This window comes from Rutidosis leptorrhynchoides, chromosome 10 (assembly GCF_046630445.1).
Source record: "Rutidosis leptorrhynchoides isolate AG116_Rl617_1_P2 chromosome 10, CSIRO_AGI_Rlap_v1, whole genome shotgun sequence".
Lineage (NCBI taxonomy): Eukaryota > Viridiplantae > Streptophyta > Magnoliopsida > Asterales > Asteraceae > Rutidosis > Rutidosis leptorrhynchoides.
In genome coordinates, this window is record NC_092342.1 from 65,568,073 (window position 1) to 65,588,844 (window position 20,772).

The window sequence follows — 20,772 nt, forward strand, 5'->3', positions numbered from 1 at the left end:
TGATCTTACGTTGATAAATTTTGTTGGTGCGCCACCTTGACTTTATGAAGTAATGTTAAATGCACATGAGAATCAGGGTAATATAATTTCCGGGATTATATTACGGTGATTCACATGGACGTTCCGACATTATGACATAGAGAATTTAGGGCGAGTCAAGGAAAATTTTCTCTCTATCCTTATTCCATACTCCGGTTAGTATTGTTGAAAATACTAACCAACGATATTCTTGTGTCTTGAAGGAACAATGGCTCCTCGTCGTGTACGCCGCAATGAAACTCCCGAACAAGCTCTCGAACGGATGATAGCTACCGCCGTAGATGCGGCCATGGCCGGTCACTCATCCAACAACAATAATAATAACAACCACAACAACAACAACAACAACAACAATGGAGCCGGAAACTCAAACGAGGGATGCTCCTATAAAGCTTTCATGGGGTGCAAACCTCACACTTTTGATGGAACCGGGGGACCGGTCGTGCTCACCCGATGGTTTGAGCAAACGGAAGCCGTCTTTAGCATAAGCGGTTGTCGGGACCAAGACAAGGTCAAATACTCCACTCACACTTTCTCCGGAATTGCTCTAACATGGTGGAACACCTATGTTCAATCGGTGGGTACCGATGAAGCTCATGCCCTCTCTTGGACCGATCTAAAGGAAAAGATGATTGTTGAATATTTTCCGCGCGAAGAAACCCGAAAGCTTGAGGAAGAACTAAGAGCTTTGAAAGCGGTCGGAAACGATCTTAAAGCTTATAATCAACGCTTCGCCGAACTATCCTTGATGTGTCCTAATCTTGTTAACCCCGAATCTCAAAGGATTGAGCTCTACATGCTCGGTCTTCCAAAAAGCATCAAACAAGGGGTGATGTCATCCAAACCCACTACTCATCAAGCCGCTATAAACATGGCTCGCCAACTGATTGAAACGGTTGACGAAATCGTGGTTCCGGCACCTAAGGCCGAGGATAAATCGGGCGGCAACAAAAGAAAGTGGGAACCCTCCCAATCAAGCAACAACAACTTTGCTAAGAAGCCTTACACCTCCGACGGCAAGAGGGGTTATACCGGACACCTACCGTATTGTAACGAGTGCTACAAACATCATTTAGGCGAATGTGGCAAACCATTTTGCTTGAAGTGTCAAAGAAGTGGCCATGTAGCCCACGATTGTAGGAATACCGCTCCCGTCGCTCAAAAGGAGCACAATGCACCCAAGACGGGTGTTTGTTTTGAATGTGGCCAACCGGGTCATTTTAGGAGTGCGTGCCCAAATAAGAAAATCAACCCCAACGCACGCCGTTAAACTTTCAACATCAACGCCTAGGATGCCCGAGACGACGATGGACTAGTCACGGGTATGTTTCTTCTCGAAATTCTCACGTTTCATGTTTATTCGATTCGGTTACCGTTAGACGTTTTATAAACAAGGCTCTGACTCATACTCTTTGCACTTCATTTTTTTTTTTTTCCCTAGACATTACTTAGGCAATTTAAGTGACCAACGGAAAATATTGTGTGCCTATAAATTTTATTGGAGGATATACGTTAAGACTTTTGACTTGACACCTATAGAACTAGGGAGCTCGGAACCTATTCAAAAAAAAAAAAAAAAAAAAAAAAAAAAAAAAAAAAAAAATGTTTCCCCATCATCTTGTATAGATTATTGTGAACTGAGTAATTTTCGGTTGGAAACCGATACCCTCTCCCTCGTATCCATGACCTCATGATTATTTGCACGAATCCCGTATGTTCCAAATCGACCTCCGTTCCGGTTATCATCAATTGGGGGTTAAGTGAGACGATGTCTCCTAAGCCATCTTCCGAACTCACAACGTTAGTTGTAAATCTCTCTTAGTACAATTCGATTCATTTAGGACTCTGTCCGTATTCATGAACCTCCTAAACCACGTATGCAAACTTATCTAGACAAATCGGTTATCGTATTTATAGATGACATCTTGAGTTATTCAAGTAAAGAAGGAAAACGAACAACATCACCATCTTACGCTCGAACTTTTGAGAAAAGAGCAACTCTATACCAAATTCTCCGAGTGAGAATTTCTGTTGAACGGAGTACAATTTTCTAAACCATGATGTGAATGGTCTAGGCATTTCAATCAATCTCGAAATCAAGCCACATGTAATCAGGAAACTCCCCCGACTCAGACTTGTATTCGTAAAATCTTAGATCTCGCCTGTTATTACCGAAGATTCATTTCTGACTTTTCTCGTGTTACGCGACTTTTAAACTTGTTAACTCACTAAGAAAAAAAAAAAAAAAAACTATAAACCTCTACGTGCCCGAATCTTGAGCGTGATTCTTCACACCAACATTTCTAGTTAAATTCGTTATTTTGCACGAAGAAGTTGAATACTAAATTGTGGATCCGATCAATTTTCTCGTCATCACGTACCACGCTACATATCTCTGTTATTTCACCATTTCCGTCTGATATTACTGGAACTTAAGATAACACACGATCCAATGATACTTCACTCTTCTTTGACTTAATGTCATTGTGTTTCTAATAATCGGCCAACTATTATTCAACCCCGAACTAAACAACTACGTGTACGATCTCGTTTCTCTTTCAGACTTCAACTTTTGACAACTAGAGGCACGATATGGCAACCTCGAGATGTAAGCTCATCCTATTCTAAGTCCTCATTTCACTCCTATCTTTATCGCTCACATTTCCGTTTAAGGAAACTCCTTGTAACATTTCTCCATGGATAGAGGAACTCCTCATATTACATTAGTATTCGCCACGAGGGTGAATAGTCCTAACGAACATTTTTCGAACCCTAACTGACTTGTTCAAACATATCTTAAGAGATTATATTCCAACACGGTGTATCCTTGTCAATTATCCCGTATCGAAATACTCGTTTCACTTCTAGTTTTACAAGAAACCTTGGAGACCCGCTTAGACATGAGTACCGCGTACCACCCACAACCCGATGAACCAAGCAAACGAACGATTTACGTCTTGGAAAGACATGTCACGACTCGTATTGTCACCTTTAGTAGATCACTCTTACAACAGTAGTTACCACTCGTGTGTTCGCACGCACTTTCCGAAACCCTATATGACCGCTAATGTCATACCCCCGTTCATTCAACCAAGCGTCAACCACCGGAATCTGAACTCCATCAAGAAACAACAATTGAGATCACTCAAGTCCGGAAGGGCTCGAGGCGGCCCGTAGTCGCCAAAGGAGTTATACCAAATTTAGATGAAAACCTCACAAATCCCAGTGTGTAACCGCGTAATATTGAGAACCCGCACCTTGGAAGGGTGTAATCCGTTTCGGGAATCAGGGAAATTTAAACCCGCGACATGTTAACCCTTTTGAAACCTTGGGGCGTATTGGAACCGCTCCCTACCGTTTAAACTTCCGACTCAATTAAGTTTCCGTTTACCCTACATTTCGTGTAACAAACTTAGAAACGTGTCCTGCGGAACAGGAACGTGCAATCCTGCTGGATACATCAACTATCGATGACAAACTTCTCTTCGTAGGAAAACCAGTTGAAACTGGGGATCGTAAAAACCGAACCTTAATGCAACGTAAAACCCTGACTATCCAAATTCATGAGAACCCTCAAGGACGTACTTTCACTTATTCATAGCATTGACAACGTAAAGTCTCGAGTAAGAGATATCGACTACTACTTTCAACTAAATTTCGGGACGAAATTTCTTTTGAGTTGTGGATAATGTAACATCCCGCGTTTTTCCGTTAAATTTATTTTTAACACCGTCTTTTTTTTCTTTTAAATAATACCATTCGTTATTTAAATTCGTAGTTTCCGTTGACTAACGTTCATAATAATTCCGTCATTTAATTATAACATCTCTCGTTAACTTGCGTTTTAAAAATATTCGATCGGTTAAATCCCGCACCCGCTTTGAAACTTGAGGGACCGAAGTTGTCAAGTGGGCAAACTAGTTGACTAGGTCAACTAGTCAACCCACCATTCTCATCCATTCAATCCCTCCATCTCTCTCCCTTTTCTCTCTAGCTCAAGAACCCCATTTCTCCCAACTTCACTAAATCATCATCTAAATCCGATCTAGGAGGCTTACAACAAAACAAATTACATTTTCGTGATCCTCTCTTCATCCTCTACGATTTGATACTAACTACACCGATTTTGGGTAACATTTCTAAAACTCTAGATTTCTTTAAATTCGTGTTTTTGACTTGAAATGTTGTTAGTTAGTGTCTATGGCTCGTGTCTAGCATGATTATATGATTTGTATGCTCGATCTTGATGTTTTGGTGTAACTAGCTTGAAAATGAAAAGTGGATGCTTAATCCTTGATTTTGGATGAGTTAATGTTGTTAGATTGTTAAAGTGCATGTTTTAATTGTGTTCCTAACATCACTAGCTTCAAATTGGTATGTAGGTTGACATGGATTAGTTTCATATGCAAGATTGTTGAATTTGTGATTTTGGATTAGGGTTTGATGAGCTTTACATGAACTTTTGATGCGTCAAATGCTATGTGATATTGTTGTTAAGTGTTTTGTTGCAATGTGTGTTTGATTACCTTCGAAACGACATAACATACATGTAAATTGGTTGCCCGAATCATAAAATGCGTTTTTGGAACTTAAACTTTGATTATGAATGTTTAATTACGGTTTTTGGTTGTTGTAAGTGGAAGTTTGATTGATGAAATGTACTTAGTTGTATTCCTCGTCAAAATACCTTTCCAACGATATATAATAGGCATTATAAGTGTTTGCGGGTCAAGAGTTGGGTTGGAAAAGGTTTTGGCTCGTGCATACTTTGGAAAAACAGAATCAGACCTGCACAGAGGGTGGCGCGGCGCGCCCCTTACCCGCGCGGCGCGCCGAATGGCCTGGACAGATTCTGTCCAACTTGGTCAATTTTTGAATAATGTTTGGCATGCTACGCACCTCCGATTAACATGTAACTTGGCCAACATGCTCATATATGATTTCTAAGATTAGAAAAATAGTTCGGAACCCGACCCGAACGTGTTGACTTTCGTTGACTTTGACCGACCAAGTTTGACTTTTTGTCAAACTTAACCAATTGATTATGCAAACTTCCTAACATGCTTTTATACTTGTATCTTGCATGAAACTTGACAATTTGCTTCACATGCTACATAATCGAGTCGTGTCGAGCCATAGGACTAATTGAACAACTTTGACCGATCGTGTTTACCGTTATTTGATACGACCTATTTGTTTAGGTCAAGACTAGCATTGTTCTTGCACACATTTACTTGTTGAAGTACTTTACTACTCGTGCATTCAAGGTGAGATCATAGTCCCACTTTTTCAATCACTTTTATTCTTTACATCGTGGGCTGAGAAACACGTACATTTCATACTTATTTACTTTTCATGCTTTTACATTGTGAACAAATACGAATACAAAGATGCATACGAGTTTGAACAAAAGTCCTCAATCCAATTATCATTAGTTCCACTTGCAGGGTGTAAGTGTAAGCGTGTAATTATGTTGTGTGGCCATACGGGTTTAACAAACCCTCATTCAGACGGTTCGCTACCGTTAGTGAATGAAATATAATTTCAACAATGTATAGTGTAAGTTCTAACACTAAATTCAAAATTCAGAGGGAAGATTCGGTTAAGCCTTGATAATTGGGTGCTCGTGATACAAATACTATTTTGGAATGTGAACGATTTTGGTTGAGCAATTCTTAAAGAACCTTGTGGTTCAATACAATTTACTTACTAAACCTATGATTTCACCAACGTTTTCGTTGACAGATTTCTATGTTTTTCTCAGGTCTTGCACGATATGTGATACATGCTTCCGCTCATTATTTGATACTTGCATTGGATATCGAGTATACATGCTTTTCGTGGAACGTCTTTTGACTTTACTTTAAACCGTGTCGCCTAGATTTCAATCGTACTTATAACGTTGTAACTTAACTTTTGGTTGAACAATTCTTGTAAACTTTGAAACAATCTTTATTTTGAAATGAAGGCGACATATTTTGGTCAAACGTTATCTTAAAGACTTGAAATCAGGTAATGGGACCCACGTAGCCGACGCCGTCACTTGACGATTTGTCGGGGTCGCTACACAGTAGCTTACCAACTGGAGCTACCTCAACAACTTGCGGCTGTACATAACACTTTTCACGTCTCAAATTTGAAGAAATGTTTTGCTAAAGAAGATCTCACTATTCCGTTGGACGAAATCCAAATCAATGAAAAACTTCAATTCATTGAAGAACCAGTCGAAATAATGGATCGTGAGGTTAAGAGACTTAAACAAAACAAGATACCGATTGTTAAGGTTCGATGGAATGCTTGTAGAGGACCCGAGTTCACCTGGGAGCGTGAAGATCAGATGAAGAAGAAATACCCGCATTTATTTCCAGAAGATACGTCAACACCTCCAACTGCTTAAAATTTCGGGACGAAATTTATTTAACGGGTAGGTACTGTAGTGACCCGAACTTTTCCATGTTTATATATATATTAAATGAAATTGTTATTTACATGATTAAGTGTTTCCAACATGTTAAGCAATCAAACTTGTTAAGACTTGATTAATTGAAATAGGTTTCATATAGACAATTGACCACCCAAGTTGACCGGTGATTCACAAACGTTAAAACTTGTAAAAACTATATGATGACATATATATGGATATATATATAGTTAACATGATATTATGATAAGTAAACATATCATTAAGTATATTAACAATGAACTACATATGTAAAAACAAGACTATTAACTTAATGATTTTGAAACGAGACATATATGTAACGATTATCGTTGTAACAACATTTAATGTATATATATATATCATATTAAGAGATATTTATACATCATAATATCATGATAATATAAAAATTTAAAATCTCATTTGATATTATAAACATTCGGTTAACAACACTTAACAAGATCGTTAACCTAAAGGTTTCAAAACAACACTTACATGTAACGACTAACGATGACTTAACGACTCAGTTAAAATGTATATACATGTAGTGTTTTAATATGTATTCATACACTTTTGAAAGACTTCAAGAAACTTATCAAAATACTTATACTTAACAAAAATGCTTACAATTACATCCTCATTCAGTTTCATCAACAATTCTACTCGTATGCACCCGTATTCGTACTCGTACAATACACAGCTTTTAGATGTATGTACTATTGGTATATACACTCCAATGATCAGCTCTTAGCAGCCCATGTGATTCACCTAACACATGTGGGAACCATCATTTGGCAACTAGCATGAAATATCTCATAAAATTACAAAAATATGAGTAATCATTCATGACTTATTTACATGAAAACAAAATTACATATCCTTTATATCTAATCCATACACCAACGACCAAAAACACCTACAAACACTTTCATTCTTTGATTTTCTTCATCTAATTGATCTCTCTCAAGTTCTAACTTCAAGTTCTAAGTGTTCTTCATAAATTCCACAAGTTCTAGTTACATAAAATCAAGAATACTTTCAAGTTTGCTAGCTCACTTCCAATCTTGTAAGGTGATCATCCAACCTCAAGAAATCTTTGTTTCTTACAGTAGGTTATCATTCTAATATAAGGTAATAATCATATTCAAACTTTGGTTCAATTTCTATAACTATAACAATCTTATTTCAAGTGATGATCTTACTTGAACTTGTTTTCGTGTCATGATTCTGCTTCAAGAACTTCGAGCCATCCAAGGATCCGTTGAAGCTAGATCCATTTTTCTCTTTTCCAGTAGGTTTATCCAAGGAACTTAAGGTAGTAATGATGTTCATAACATCATTCGATTCATACATAAAAAGCTGTCTTATTCAACGTTATAAACTTGTAATCACTAGAACATAGTTTAGTTAATTCTAAACTTGTTCGCAAATAAAGTTAATCCTTCTAACTAGACTTTTAAAATCAACTAAACACATGTTCTATATCTATATTATATGCTAACTTAATGATTTAAAACCCGGAAACACGATAAACACCATAAAACTGGATATACGCCGTTGTAGTAAAACCGGGGGCTGTTTTGGTTGGGATAATTAAAAGCTAAGAAGAACTTTGATTTAAAAGCTATACTTCTGGAAAAATGATTTTTCTTATGAACATGAAATTATATCCAAAAATCATGGTTAAACTCAAAGTGAAAGTATGTTTTTCAAAATGGTCATCAAGATGTCGTTCTTTCGACGGAAATGACTACCTCTTTCAAAAACGACTTGTAACTTGTATTTACGACTATAAACTTATATTTTTTCTATTTAGATTCATAAAGTTAAGTTCAATACGAAACCGTGGCCACTGGAATCACTCAAAACGGATTAGAAACGAAGAAATGGCGAGTAAAACAAGATTGATAAAAACTACTCATTTTACCTACGTGAAAGTTAGTAATAAATCTATTCCAACCATAACCTAATCAACTTATATTGTATATTATGTAATCTTGAGATACCATAGACACGTATACAATGTTTCGACCTATCATGTCGACCCATCTATATATATATATATATATTGCGGAACAACCATAGACACTCTATATGTGAATGTTGGAGTTAGCTATACAGGGTTGAGGTTGATTCCAAAATATATATATAGTTTGAGTTGTGATCAATACTGAGATACGTATACACTGGGTCGTGGATTGATTCAAGATAATATTTATCGATTTATTTCTGTACATCTAACTGTGGACAACTAGTTGTAGGTTACTAACGAGGACAGCTGACTTAATAAACTTAAAACATCAAAATGTATTAAAAGTATTGTAAATATATTTTGAACATACTTTGATATATATGTATATATTGTTATAGGTTCGTGAATCAACCAGTGGCCAAGTATTACTTCCCGACGAAGTTAAAATCTGTGAAAGTGAGTTATAGTCCCACTTTTAAAATCTAATATTTTTGGGATGAGAATACATGTAGGTTTTATAAATGAGTTACAAAATAGACACAAGTACGTGAAACTACATTCTATGGTTGAATTATTGAAATCGAATATGCCCCTTTTTATTAAGTCTGGTAATCTAAGAATTAGGTAACAGACACCCTAATTGACGCGAATCCTAAAGATAGATCTATTGGGCCTAACAAACCCCATCCAAAGTACCGGATGCTTTAGTACTTCGAAATTTATATCATATCCGAAGGGTGTCCCGGAATGATGGGGATATTCTTATATATGCATCTTGTTAATGTCGGTTACCAGGTGTTCACCATATGAATGATTTTTATCTCTATGTATGGGATGTGTATTGAAATATGAAATCTTGTGGTCTATTGTTACGATTTGATATATACAGGTTAAACCTATAACTCACCAACATTTTTGTTGACGTTTAAAGCATGTTTATTCTCAGGTGAATACTAAGAGCTTCCGCTGTTGCATACTAAAATAAGGACAAGATTTGGAGTCCATGTTTGTATGATATTGTGAAAAACTGCATTCAAGAAACTGATTTCGATGTAACATATTTGTATTGTAAACCATTATATAATGGTCGTGTGTAAACAAGATATTTTAGATTATCATTATTTGATAATCTACGTAAAGCTTTTTAAACCTTTATTTATGAAATAAAGGTTATGGTTTGTTTTAAAAATGAATGCAGTATTTGAAAAACGTCTCATATAGAGGTCAAAACCTCGCAACGAAATCAATTAATATGGAACGTTTTTAATCAATAAGAACGGGACATTTCACCCGGGAGGGCTGACGGGAAGCGGAGATTGAGAAAAGATAGCAAAGGAATGGAATGTTCGTCAAGGTGGAGATTTGTTGGACTAATTTGACTCAATTCCAATTTGGATTGTGAGTTAGACCACCTAACACATCTAGATGGATCACATGGGTGGTTGTTGAAATATGCATTCAACACATGGGATTATTCAAGGTTGGCCATGAAATGTCTTGAATTCACACATGCATTCATATGGCTCATTTCAACTATAAAAGGCAATGCTTGAAACTTCATTGAAGCATCCCATTCTTCACATCACAAAATCTCATATCAAAAACACATACTTGAAAGAGTTCAATAATAACTCTTGTGAGTAGTAGTGTAGAAAATAGAGAGTGTATAGAATTGTTAAATAAAATTCTATACGAGTGAGTTACGAGGGAATTGTAATAATCTAGTGAGCGGTCCAAATACTTTGTTAGTATTTTCGGAGCCTAGATTAGGGTGATACATTGTAACCTCGGGTTTGCCATATTTGCTAGTAAAATCCATCTCTGCTTCCGCCCGTGGACTAGGCCTCACGCCGAACCACGTAAAATCTTGTGTCTTTATTTATTGCTTAATTATTCTATTAATTTCTCGGGTCTTAAAAGTGCGCTAAATCACAACAGTGATTTTAGTGGGCATCTAGGTGATTGGGATTTACTTGAAAAGCAAGAGTTATCTAGTTATACTTAGTAACAGGTTCGGAGAGTGCGGAGTGCACACCTGTAAGGGTTGACTAGACACTGTCGCAAATTGGCGGGGTCAAAGGGGCTGCGCCCCCTTGCGGGGTCCAAGGGCAGCGCCCTTGGCGGGGTCCAAGGGGCAGAGCCCCTGGATGGGCCCCGCTCCCAGGTGAGCGCGCAGGTGCTTCCAACTGGTTTTCCCGCCAACTGTTATGACTGTTAATTAACAGTTATTCCCGCCAAAATAAATGGTTGTATCCCTTCATTTTAACTGTGTACAACAGAATATCAAATTCGATTTTAGCATTTTTTGCTTTTCATAACAATATAGACAGAAAACAAAACATTCTCACTAATACTATAATTTGATCTCTTCTTGCCTAGAATCAAATTGCGTTATTGTCTTATCCTAATTAAGATTTCGTGCAACCCGAGGCAGGAAAGGGTCGAAATACTTAATTTAAAAGTGTTTCACGATTCAAGAATCAATCAGGGATTATCAATCCGCAACCCGTTTTATAACACCATTGATTCAATATAGCCAAACCTACATACTAATACAATCATATCCGATTTTCAGCTAATAATTCAGCTTTATACTTCAAGTCTTTAACCTACTTGACTTTGTCTTTAACCTATTTGAATGTTCAAAGCTTGAAATGAAAAATGGCCAAACATAACATATAATTTTAATCACTCGGAAAATAAAAAATAAAGAAATTACCGATCGCAATACACCAAACTTCTCACGATCCAAAATAAATTCCTTCATACGAGCAGTTCTCGGATTATGCATCCACATAGTAGAATCCATCAACTGCACACCATTTAGTTCACACGTTTCCACAATTTGATCAAATTCACCAACATTTAAAGCAACAGGTTTCTCAAGTAAAACATGTTTCTTTTTCTGGGCAGCAACAACAGCCCATTTGATGTGAAGACTAGTAGGTAAAGGTATGTAAACAGCATCAACATTAGGATCATCCAAAACGGCGTCGTAACTGCCATATATTTTGGCAGTTTCAGGGAAGTTGTTTGAAGCTGCAAATTTGGTTGCTTTTTCATGTGATCGGCTACCAATGGCGTAAATGGTGGCGTTTGGTGCGAGTATGATTGCACGTGAGAGTTTTCTGGCGATATCAGCACAGCCTAAAATCCCGAATTTGATTTGGGGTTGTGACATTTTGGATTTGTGTTTGAGGTTTATGTTTGTGAGAACTAAATAACTATGTTTATGTATTTATATTGAATGTTACGTAATAAAAGATTATAAAATTTGTTAAGACAATAATGTGTTTGTTTCAAGTCATTGTATTAAGAAGTGTTGTGATTGTGATTGTATTCAAAGATTCCTAGAATTCATCAATCATGTAAGCAAGTGCGTTTATAAAAATCAGGTGGAGCCGTTTATATACTAATATAGTGCTAATTACGATTAACAGGTGGAGCCATTTATTTATTTATATTTATAAATATACTAAATACGATTACATGTTACCGTTCACTGGTCATGCTAGCTGACTCCATGCTGACGTACGGCTGATGCTTTTTTTAACGAATAATTAATCAAAAAGGTTAGTAAAAAGTTAAAGCATAAAATAAAATTATCATTTTATAAAAAATACTCCGTACTAAAGTATAGCATGTAATAACAATGCTTTATTAAATTGCATAGTGTCTTTTGATGATAATTAACTTGTGACGGACAAGTGCATTCCATACTTGATGAGGCAAATCATTTATGCAGTTATAAACTCAAGGTTTGTAACATAAGACCAAACAGCATATCAGCTAAAAAAAGAAGTTAAGAAAATAAAAATCAATAAACACGAGATAACATAATGACAACATATGTCATTCACCTTACAAAATGAAAAAGAAATTAATTAATTAAATATGAATATGTTTGTGTTACTTAACAAAAAATAATGTGAAAGAACTGTATCTCAACCCTACTTTTTCTTCTAAACCAACTCGATAACATAATTTGCAGCCGTTACAAGTGTAATTGGGTTCTTATCCCCTCAAGATTCTGAACTACTACTCTACATAGGTATATCAAAAAACTGATCCAAAAACTGATTAAAAAAAAAAAAAAATTGCTGACAAATGGCACGGACCTATTTCCGTTTGTGTTGACTAAGTTGACTTTCGAAGCATCTGTTGAAGCTGAATAACTTGCTGTTGCTGTTCTTGAGGCAGAGAACTCAACTGCTCTGGAGAAAGATTCAATACTTGTTCCAACAAAGCAGATTCGGTACCATCATGAGGCTGAAGCTATCAAAGTACAGAAATTCACTAGCAGTACATTAAAACAACGAAAAACGAAAATTCAATATCAATTTCAAAGTCTCGAACCTAATCTGCCCAGTCAAACTCAGTCAAAACTCGGCTAAAAGTCGGAATTACTGAGAAAATCGGTTGAAACTCGGCCAAGCTCGGGATTACACGGAAAATCAGACGAAATTGGTCAAAACGGTGAAAGTCAAACTTAGTCAACATCCAAGTACTCGGCCAAAACTCGGGATTGCACAGAAAATCAGAAAAAGTTGGTCAAAACTTGGTCAACTCGGTCAGAGTCAAACTTAGTCAACATCCGAGTACTCCCTTAAAAAGTCCTGACCGACTACTCCTCGAGTAGCATTTGAACATCAAACAATTACCAAAAAGAAACACGTAAAGTGTGGATAAATACCTCGTGGTTCTGCTTTTGTGAGTCTACGGGACCCGTTTTAAAAATCTGATTTCCAGTTGACGAAACAACTTGAGATGACCCCAAAACAGACGCAGAAAGATTCACATCTACTGGTGAATAAACGGTACTCAGCCCACCGTCCATCTCTAATAATTTCAAGGACGACTAATCTGATCTTTGTCATTCACAAAGTTTGTATTGTCATTTAACCTTAAACCTACGTTCGGATGATCATCGACTTTACGACCCCGGGCAGGATTGTTATGCAATAAAAGCTGAGGGTTGACGTGATTCTTGTTTCCATTATTTGGTAATGCAGAAACAAATGAGGAACTAGGTTGCAATACATTAAGAACCCAGCTTCATATTTAATACTCCGTACAAGATATTGAGACACGGTTATGTCAAAAAACACATCAACGGCAACCTTTTTTTTTTTTTTTTTGAAAGATCTCAACGCCAACTTTTTTCTAATTCAAGTATCAAAAGAAATATCTCTGATATTACGAGGTGTTTGGATTAGGCTATTTTTTATGGCTGTTGGGCTTATTGTATCGAAAAACAGAAGATAAGCTTGGCATTAAAAGATGCAAAAATCATTACTCGGAGAGTACTCGGTCGTGACTTTTTAAGGAGTGCTCGGCCACTTGGGGAGTACTCGGATGTTGACCAGGTTTGACTTGGACAGATTTTGACCGAGTTTTGACCAATTTATGGGATATGTACTATTATACAAGACAACTGACTCCCAACAATCATATACTCCCTCCGTCCCAAAATAACTGTCCCCCGTTTGACTTTTTAAAGTCTTTCTTTCTAAATTTTGACTTTAAATATTTTTATCTGTGCTATATAATATTTGATGAAAATTATATGAATAGATTCAGTTTTAAAATGTGTTCATTGGTATAACTTCTATCAAATATTATATAATACAAACAAATATTTGAAGTCACAAATGTAGAAATAAGACTTAAATAGTCAAAGCGGGACAATAATTTTGGGACGATGAGTATTAAATATTTATTGGCACCTTATGATCGGGAATAGAAGGCGGAACCGGACCAGCTGCACCATTCGTTCCAGAGTACTGCAGCAACGGTAAGGGGGTCGCCGTATGCTTTTCGACCCGATTCAGAAGACTAACATTGGGTTGCGAGTGTAATAATTGATTTCCCGATAACGTCGACTGTTGTAAAACCTGACGCTGAGATGGTTGTGGAGTCTGTAACCAAGCTTGCGTAGGAAGTAATGGTGCAGCATACGGGTTAGGAACTAATGGAGTTGGATGACCGGAAGATGGTTGATTATGAGATTGTGGAATGAACCCAGGTTGCACCTTGTTCTGGGCTAGAGGGGGCAGCCCGGATAACGGTTGTATTGAAGACGGTTGAGCCGGTGGGCCCCCTTGCACAATCGGAAGTGCATGTGGACCCGAAAGTTGGTGAGCATTTGGCATCTGCAACTAGAGAAATAATAAAAAGCAGAAATTTAAGACCACATGCCCAAATAAGGATTATAGACGTAATAAAATACTCGGTACATTATTACATACCATGTGGGGAGGAACCGTTTTTAGCATTATATGAGCCTGAAAAAAAATAATGTTAGAAACTTGTAAGATGCTATATACTATTTTACGTCAAGTAACAGATTTCTTATCTCACGATTACAGAAAATGACTATATTTTCAGGCAGCTACTATATGAATTTTAAAAGTTAATATTAAAATGCAAAAGTGACCAATGATTTAAGAGATAATTTAACTTGATCAACAGAAACTTTATTTTTTTTTTTTTTTTGAAAAGCTCAACAGAAACTTTATTAGAAAGCATAGATTGTTTATGAAAACTAAACAACCTGCAAAACTGACTTTGACAACTGTGGGTGCGCAAGTAACAGCTGGCGTGCTTGTTCCTTATTTTGAGTAGCCATCGCCTATTATTAATATTATGACAATAAAATTAGTGACTTATTTCAAGATAGTGAAAAGATAAAAAAGTAAAATCTAAATGGTTACCTTTACTTCAGTTAAAACGTCAATTAACTGGGCTTTGGGAATCTTAGAAAAATGAAGAGTCAAAGGATCAGTTCCCAGTATCGGTTGACCTTGACCACCTCCAAAAGTTCCAGCCATCACTACTGCAGCAGCCATGGCCACTTGGAGACCAATGGGTTGGTGCAGACTAGGATCACCTTGTACTGTGGGACCACCAATTTGCTTTTGAGGAGCTATTTAACAGCATCAACAATGAAGCAACATTACGTTATCATACAATACAATACAATACAATTATGTCTTTTAAAAAAAAAAAAAAAAGATGATAGATTTAAGCTTAGCCTTACTGGTGGCTGTAGACAGTCCAGGTCCACTGCGACCCTGAATAAGGAACAAAAGAAATGGGAAAAATCAAGATTCTGTACAGAATACACCACCCACCTAAGGTGAAATGCAAATAATCACAAGTTCTCAAGTTCGTAAATAGTTTCATGATTCACTAGTTTTCAAATTTCTAATAGCCTGAACGAACGTAAGTAGGATCATAAGATCACAAGTTTTTAAATAGCTTACTAGTAACACGGATCGCAAGATTTCAAGTTTATAAATAGTTTAGAAGTAATATGACCTCAAGCTTTCAAGTACGAAAATAGCTCCGTAGTTCGTAACATTTCAAGTTTATAAACAATTCCACGGACTATAAGATTTCACAGTTATCAAGTTCATAAATGGTCTTCAAATAGTTTTTGTGGACCACAAGATTTCAAAGTATAACAGCAGTTCAAGTTTAAGCTAGTTTCCAAACGATTATCAAGTTGGTTCGAAAACAGTAAAAAGTATATTCTATATGATGGAGCTCCCAATATTGAACTTAACAAGTAGATACCGAAGTATCCGTACCCGAAAAACCTAGTCACTCATAGTCCAAAAGTGACCCATGACGAAGTCTGAGCATCCGATTAGTTTAACTACTAAGTCCGAATGTGGTTGTCAAACCCAGATAGATCTATCCCCATTATTTGTGTTTACCAAAACCAGGTAATTAACAATATTGGAATCGGGATTTCAGTGGATTATAGAAGTTACTCCGTAGAATATAGTTTAGTTACTCATGTCCACAGCATAAAACATAGATCAAACATAATTCACATTCCAAGTTACAAAACGTTTAAAAGGAACCACACAGTTAACTCATATCAAGCGTAACATGGTTTGATATAATCCTATTATAAGTTTCATGATTTAAAGTCATTCATTATAATACACTACGTTGACAGTTGACTTGTCAACTGATGAAGCTGCACAAAAATCATGTATTGCCAAAGATTGAAGAATAAATAACCCGTTTACATAAAAGGACTATGGGATTCCAAAAGATACAAGAGACCTACTTAATATAACAATTAACAAGGTGATGTCTCGCCACTAAAGTACTAAACTCTGGTACTTCATACCCAAGAGAAGTATTCGGAGTGCAATTTCGACCCATTAACTTATTAATTGGTCTATTTCGGTTAACGTTTTATCCAAACAGTCAAAGGGTCAACTTAAAGCCTTTAAAAACAAAGGTCAACCTAAAAGATTAGATAAAAACGGAAAGGTCAAGTGGGTGTGGGTCGTACTGGTTACAGGAGGTGATAATCTCCATGTACTTTTAATCCACACAAGCATGTAACCACCAAACGTACTTACTATAAACATCTCGATAATTAGTACAAAGTAATAATATTGTTTCCAACCACATAGTGTACATTAAGTCTTTATTACAACAACCAAAAAAAAAAAAAAAACAGAGCAAGTATTCAACCCACCAAGCTGAAATAATAATTAATTTGAACTGTTACACAGCCAGCCAGACCAACAAGTGGGTAAAAATCCCTAATCGAGAATAATAAAATCAAAGTTAAGATTCAAGCATGTACCTCATTAATAAAATATTTTAAAACTTCTTAATTACAATTATCCCATCAACATGCTATCCTTTTTAAATATTATAAAAACTAAAATACAATGAGGCCAAAGTTAAAACCTTGCTGCAATTCATACTCGAGACATATAAATACACTAATGCTGATTAGGATCATCTAACTTGTAACAAATATATGCTTTAGTAGAATGAATACCCAAATCATTTACCTGTTCTCGGCTTTTATCATTATTTTTGTCATTTTCAGCAAAATCAACTCTTAACTGTCTTCCATTGATATCGTAACCATGAAGATTACGTCGGGCACTTAGAGCAGTTTCTTCATCCTTGTACTCACAGAACCCATAACCCTTGGGTTTACCAGTCTCTCTATCTATAACTATTCTGAAACGACAGAGTTAAATTTATCTCGCATATACTTTAGCAATAATCTAATAATACTTCATGAAAGTACAATACTTTTGGCTACTAACCAAGGTTCCATATACACCGGATTTTAATTCCATACTACTGATAAAAAAAATTGAAGGAAGCAATTCGATTACATTTACTAACTACTAAGTGTATATATAATGCAATTCCTTAAGTGCATGTCAAGCATACAACCTACAGATTCAAGTAAACATTTTTAGTTACAGTAACAAACCTGAATGATACAACAGGGCCAACCTCCTCACAAATTTGTAAAAGCTGTTCTTCAGTTGCATCATATGGTATATTTCCAACTATACACAAACGAACGAATCATAAAGCTGTTTAATCTATCATAAAAATCCACTAAGGTACACAATAAAGACAAATTAAACTGCAAATAAGGGAATTGGCAATGAAAACGAACCAAAAACGCAGCGATGTTGAGAATTTGCCATTGAATTTAACAAATTGAGTTCAAGTTACGGTTTAGCTGAATCTTTTTCATCCTCAGAATCGTAAGTTAATCTCTGAACAAGATGGTACCAAATTGAAGCCTAAAATTGGTAAAACTGTATTCAAAGTTAGGGTTTTGGGTTATCAAATACATATAATTGGGGTTTTTTAAAACTTTTTTGGAATTGGAATTGGTACGGAATTGAACCCTAAAATCCCACAAAAAAAATTGTATTTAAAAGGGAGAGAAAAAAAATGATGATACGATATATAGTTCTCAAAATCCCGGCAAGTTTGTAAGACAATTTACATATACGCGTGAGTTTGCGCCAAATATATATATATATATATATTTTTTTTTTTTTTTTGACATATTATATATATTATTTGGAATCACCATAGACACTCTATATGCAGTAATGATCGAGTTCTCTATACAGGGTTGAGGTTGATTCTACAATAATATATATAGTTTGAGTTGTGATCGAGTCTGAGACGTATACGGGTCACGACACGTATTAATTAATTCGAATATTATATATTAAACTACATATATGAATTATTGGACTGTCAACTGTGGACTATCGACTGTGGACTAATAACATTAAACAATTAAAATAAATTAAAATATTGATTATAACATATGAAACTAAACAAGTCTTCAAGTTTGCCACTTGATTTCACCTTAAACCTCATTTGTATCTTGACGATTACAATCTGCGTTCAAACCTTTCATGATTCTTGAAAACGCCTCAATCGATAGGATGAACCAACCGCACTTCATCTACGGAAGCAAAGATTGATGCATATAGTAATGCACTTGAAAAAATCTCGGAAACTGAGTAAACGTTTAACACATAACTGTGCAAATTTCTTTAGTGTTATTATTACCCAAAAATAACTTTGCAGTTCTTCTTCAAAATAGCCAATTTTGTCACAGCTCCAGCAAGTCAACTTCGACTTTTCGTTTGAAACAACTTTATTATAACCTTGATACATACGTTGTCTTTTCGCCTTCGTTACCGGGGAACTGTTTATATCCCACCACATTAACAGTAAACGTACCAGCAACTTCACAACTCTTTGGCGTAAGTCACTTCGATAAATCACTATATTTATTCATAAATACCCTATCATATACTAATCCTCGTTTTGTAACAAGAATTGCCTTACCGGGAATCAACAAATCAGTATTTTAAATCTCGCAACGTTTCTACATCAACAGTTATATGTATACATATAACATTTATCTCTTAGAACTATGATCTTTCATTCTGAAATTCTGAAAAGCACCCAGTCTGCGAATTAATACTCTGAATGTTGAAAAAGCTGAATGAAGCAGCAGAAACTGTAGACAACCGTAAACGACCTTAATCGTCGGAAGTTTAATGATAAAGAATAGTATGTTGGAAAAGCTCAGAAAAGTTGGAACTGAAAAACGGATTGAGCTAACCATGAAGGAGACCAAGAACAAATACAAGGACCATACCCTATATTCAAATAATCCAGAAAATTCTGGATCAGTTGAAATCTTTAGAGAATATCTTGCTCCGAAGTCATGTTAAAATCTTGCGGAAAATCTTTCTCCATCAACCATCGAACTTAGAAATTTCAAAAATATCCTCATCAATATCTTCGATATTTCTGAGGATATTTTCATAAATATTCTCGTCCGAAATTATATACCTCCTCGTGTTTCCTGTGTATCATTATATTGGAAACATTCAATAGAAAATTTAGTACCGAAAAGCAGATTATGCGAAACTATGAAGAAAGCCGTGGACAAATCACAAAGAATAAGTTTGACTTCAAAGAATCCAAATGATTCAATGTCTGCTAAAGTCTTTAGTGAATATCTTGCTCCTTACTCTAAACCCTTGCAGACAATAGTTTTTATCATCCTTCGATATTAAAAATTTCAAGATATCATCGTATCTATCATTATAAATATCCTCCATATTTCTGAAGATATTTTATTATTATTATCTGAAATCAATAATCTCTTCGTGTTATCAGTGTTACATCATATAGAAACTGCTAGTTTCTATATTCTGTAAACTTTCGAGATTAAAATATGAATGTTATTGAAGTAATGTTGGGAACTGATGCATGAATTAGTATAATATAATGACACTTGATCAACGTGATTATATTACAGTAAGTCATGCTGAGTTTTTAATAAAACATGATGATTCACAGACTCTAACGTCATCATGTTCCATGTTACATAACTCTTTCATTCTATTTAACCTCCGAACATATCAAAGAAAATATATTCTTGATAGTTCTATCTTCTGTAATTCTGGTAATTTAACCAATCAAATCGTGCTATTACAAATCTTCTGCTTAGTATATTATGATCATTCAGAATTTCATACATATGAATTCTGGACCATTATTCGCTTGACTTAGAGTCGGGAAGAGAAAACAAGAGCATGAAGCTCCGAAATATAAAAGAAAATATAAAGCCTAATAACAACACGGAAATTACAAACCGTGTATATCAATGTTTATCGCAACATAAAGACACGGGAGAAATAAAAAAGACTATAACCCCAAGGGCGAAGTAGAAGAAAACAGATTCATCCGGTGGGAGTTGAAAAAGAAGAATGACAGATACGATAGTCAGGATAAGGATAAGGATTAGAACTGGATTAAGCATTACTATAATCTTTTGAGTATATGAACTGAGAAAGAAGGTGTAGGAGTGGTGAAAACTAATGGAACGAAAGAGTTTAATTTATAGTGAAAATATCAGACAGAGTAATCGAGGCAGATCACCTTATTTAATTATAGAGATTTTAAATCTCCTTATTCGCCGAAGAATCAAATCTCT

The 20,772-nt window shown here is 35.6% G+C and overlaps 2 protein-coding genes across 9 annotated transcripts in view; both read right to left on the reverse strand.

The window, feature by feature from the left end:
- Positions 1 to 11,631, reverse strand: part of LOC139873288 (uncharacterized oxidoreductase At4g09670-like) — a 39,478-nt gene extending 27,847 nt beyond the window's left edge. Inside the window, exon 1 of the mRNA XM_071861221.1 lies at positions 11,170 to 11,631. Within this exon, the coding sequence (XP_071717322.1) occupies positions 11,170 to 11,631 (462 nt within the window). The remainder of the gene's footprint in view (positions 1 to 11,169) is intronic.
- An 893-nt stretch (positions 11,632 to 12,524) lies between these two features.
- Positions 12,525 to 18,166, reverse strand: LOC139872002 (cleavage stimulating factor 64). Of its 8 annotated transcripts, none has more exons than XR_011766828.1 (10): positions 17,908 to 18,166; positions 17,716 to 17,794; positions 17,279 to 17,453; positions 15,490 to 15,523; positions 15,164 to 15,375; positions 15,004 to 15,081; positions 14,699 to 14,734; positions 14,177 to 14,608; positions 12,807 to 13,318; positions 12,594 to 12,725 (listed from the first exon to the last, which is right to left on the reverse strand). XR_011766828.1 is itself a non-coding variant. In XM_071859782.1 (10 exons), exons 1-9 carry the CDS (start codon positions 17,936 to 17,938, stop codon positions 13,181 to 13,183), a joined length of 1,215 nt encoding a protein of 404 aa, XP_071715883.1. In that variant the 5' UTR covers positions 17,939 to 18,166; the 3' UTR covers positions 12,594 to 12,719; positions 13,144 to 13,180. The 8 variants fall into 8 exon arrangements, 6 of the variants coding, with proteins under 6 accessions (XP_071715886.1, XP_071715885.1, XP_071715884.1 ...); XM_071859782.1 differs by having other exon boundaries at positions 12,594 to 12,719; positions 13,144 to 13,318; XM_071859781.1 differs by having other exon boundaries at positions 12,595 to 12,725; positions 13,144 to 13,318.
- Positions 18,167 to 20,772: the final 2,606 nt, after the last annotated feature.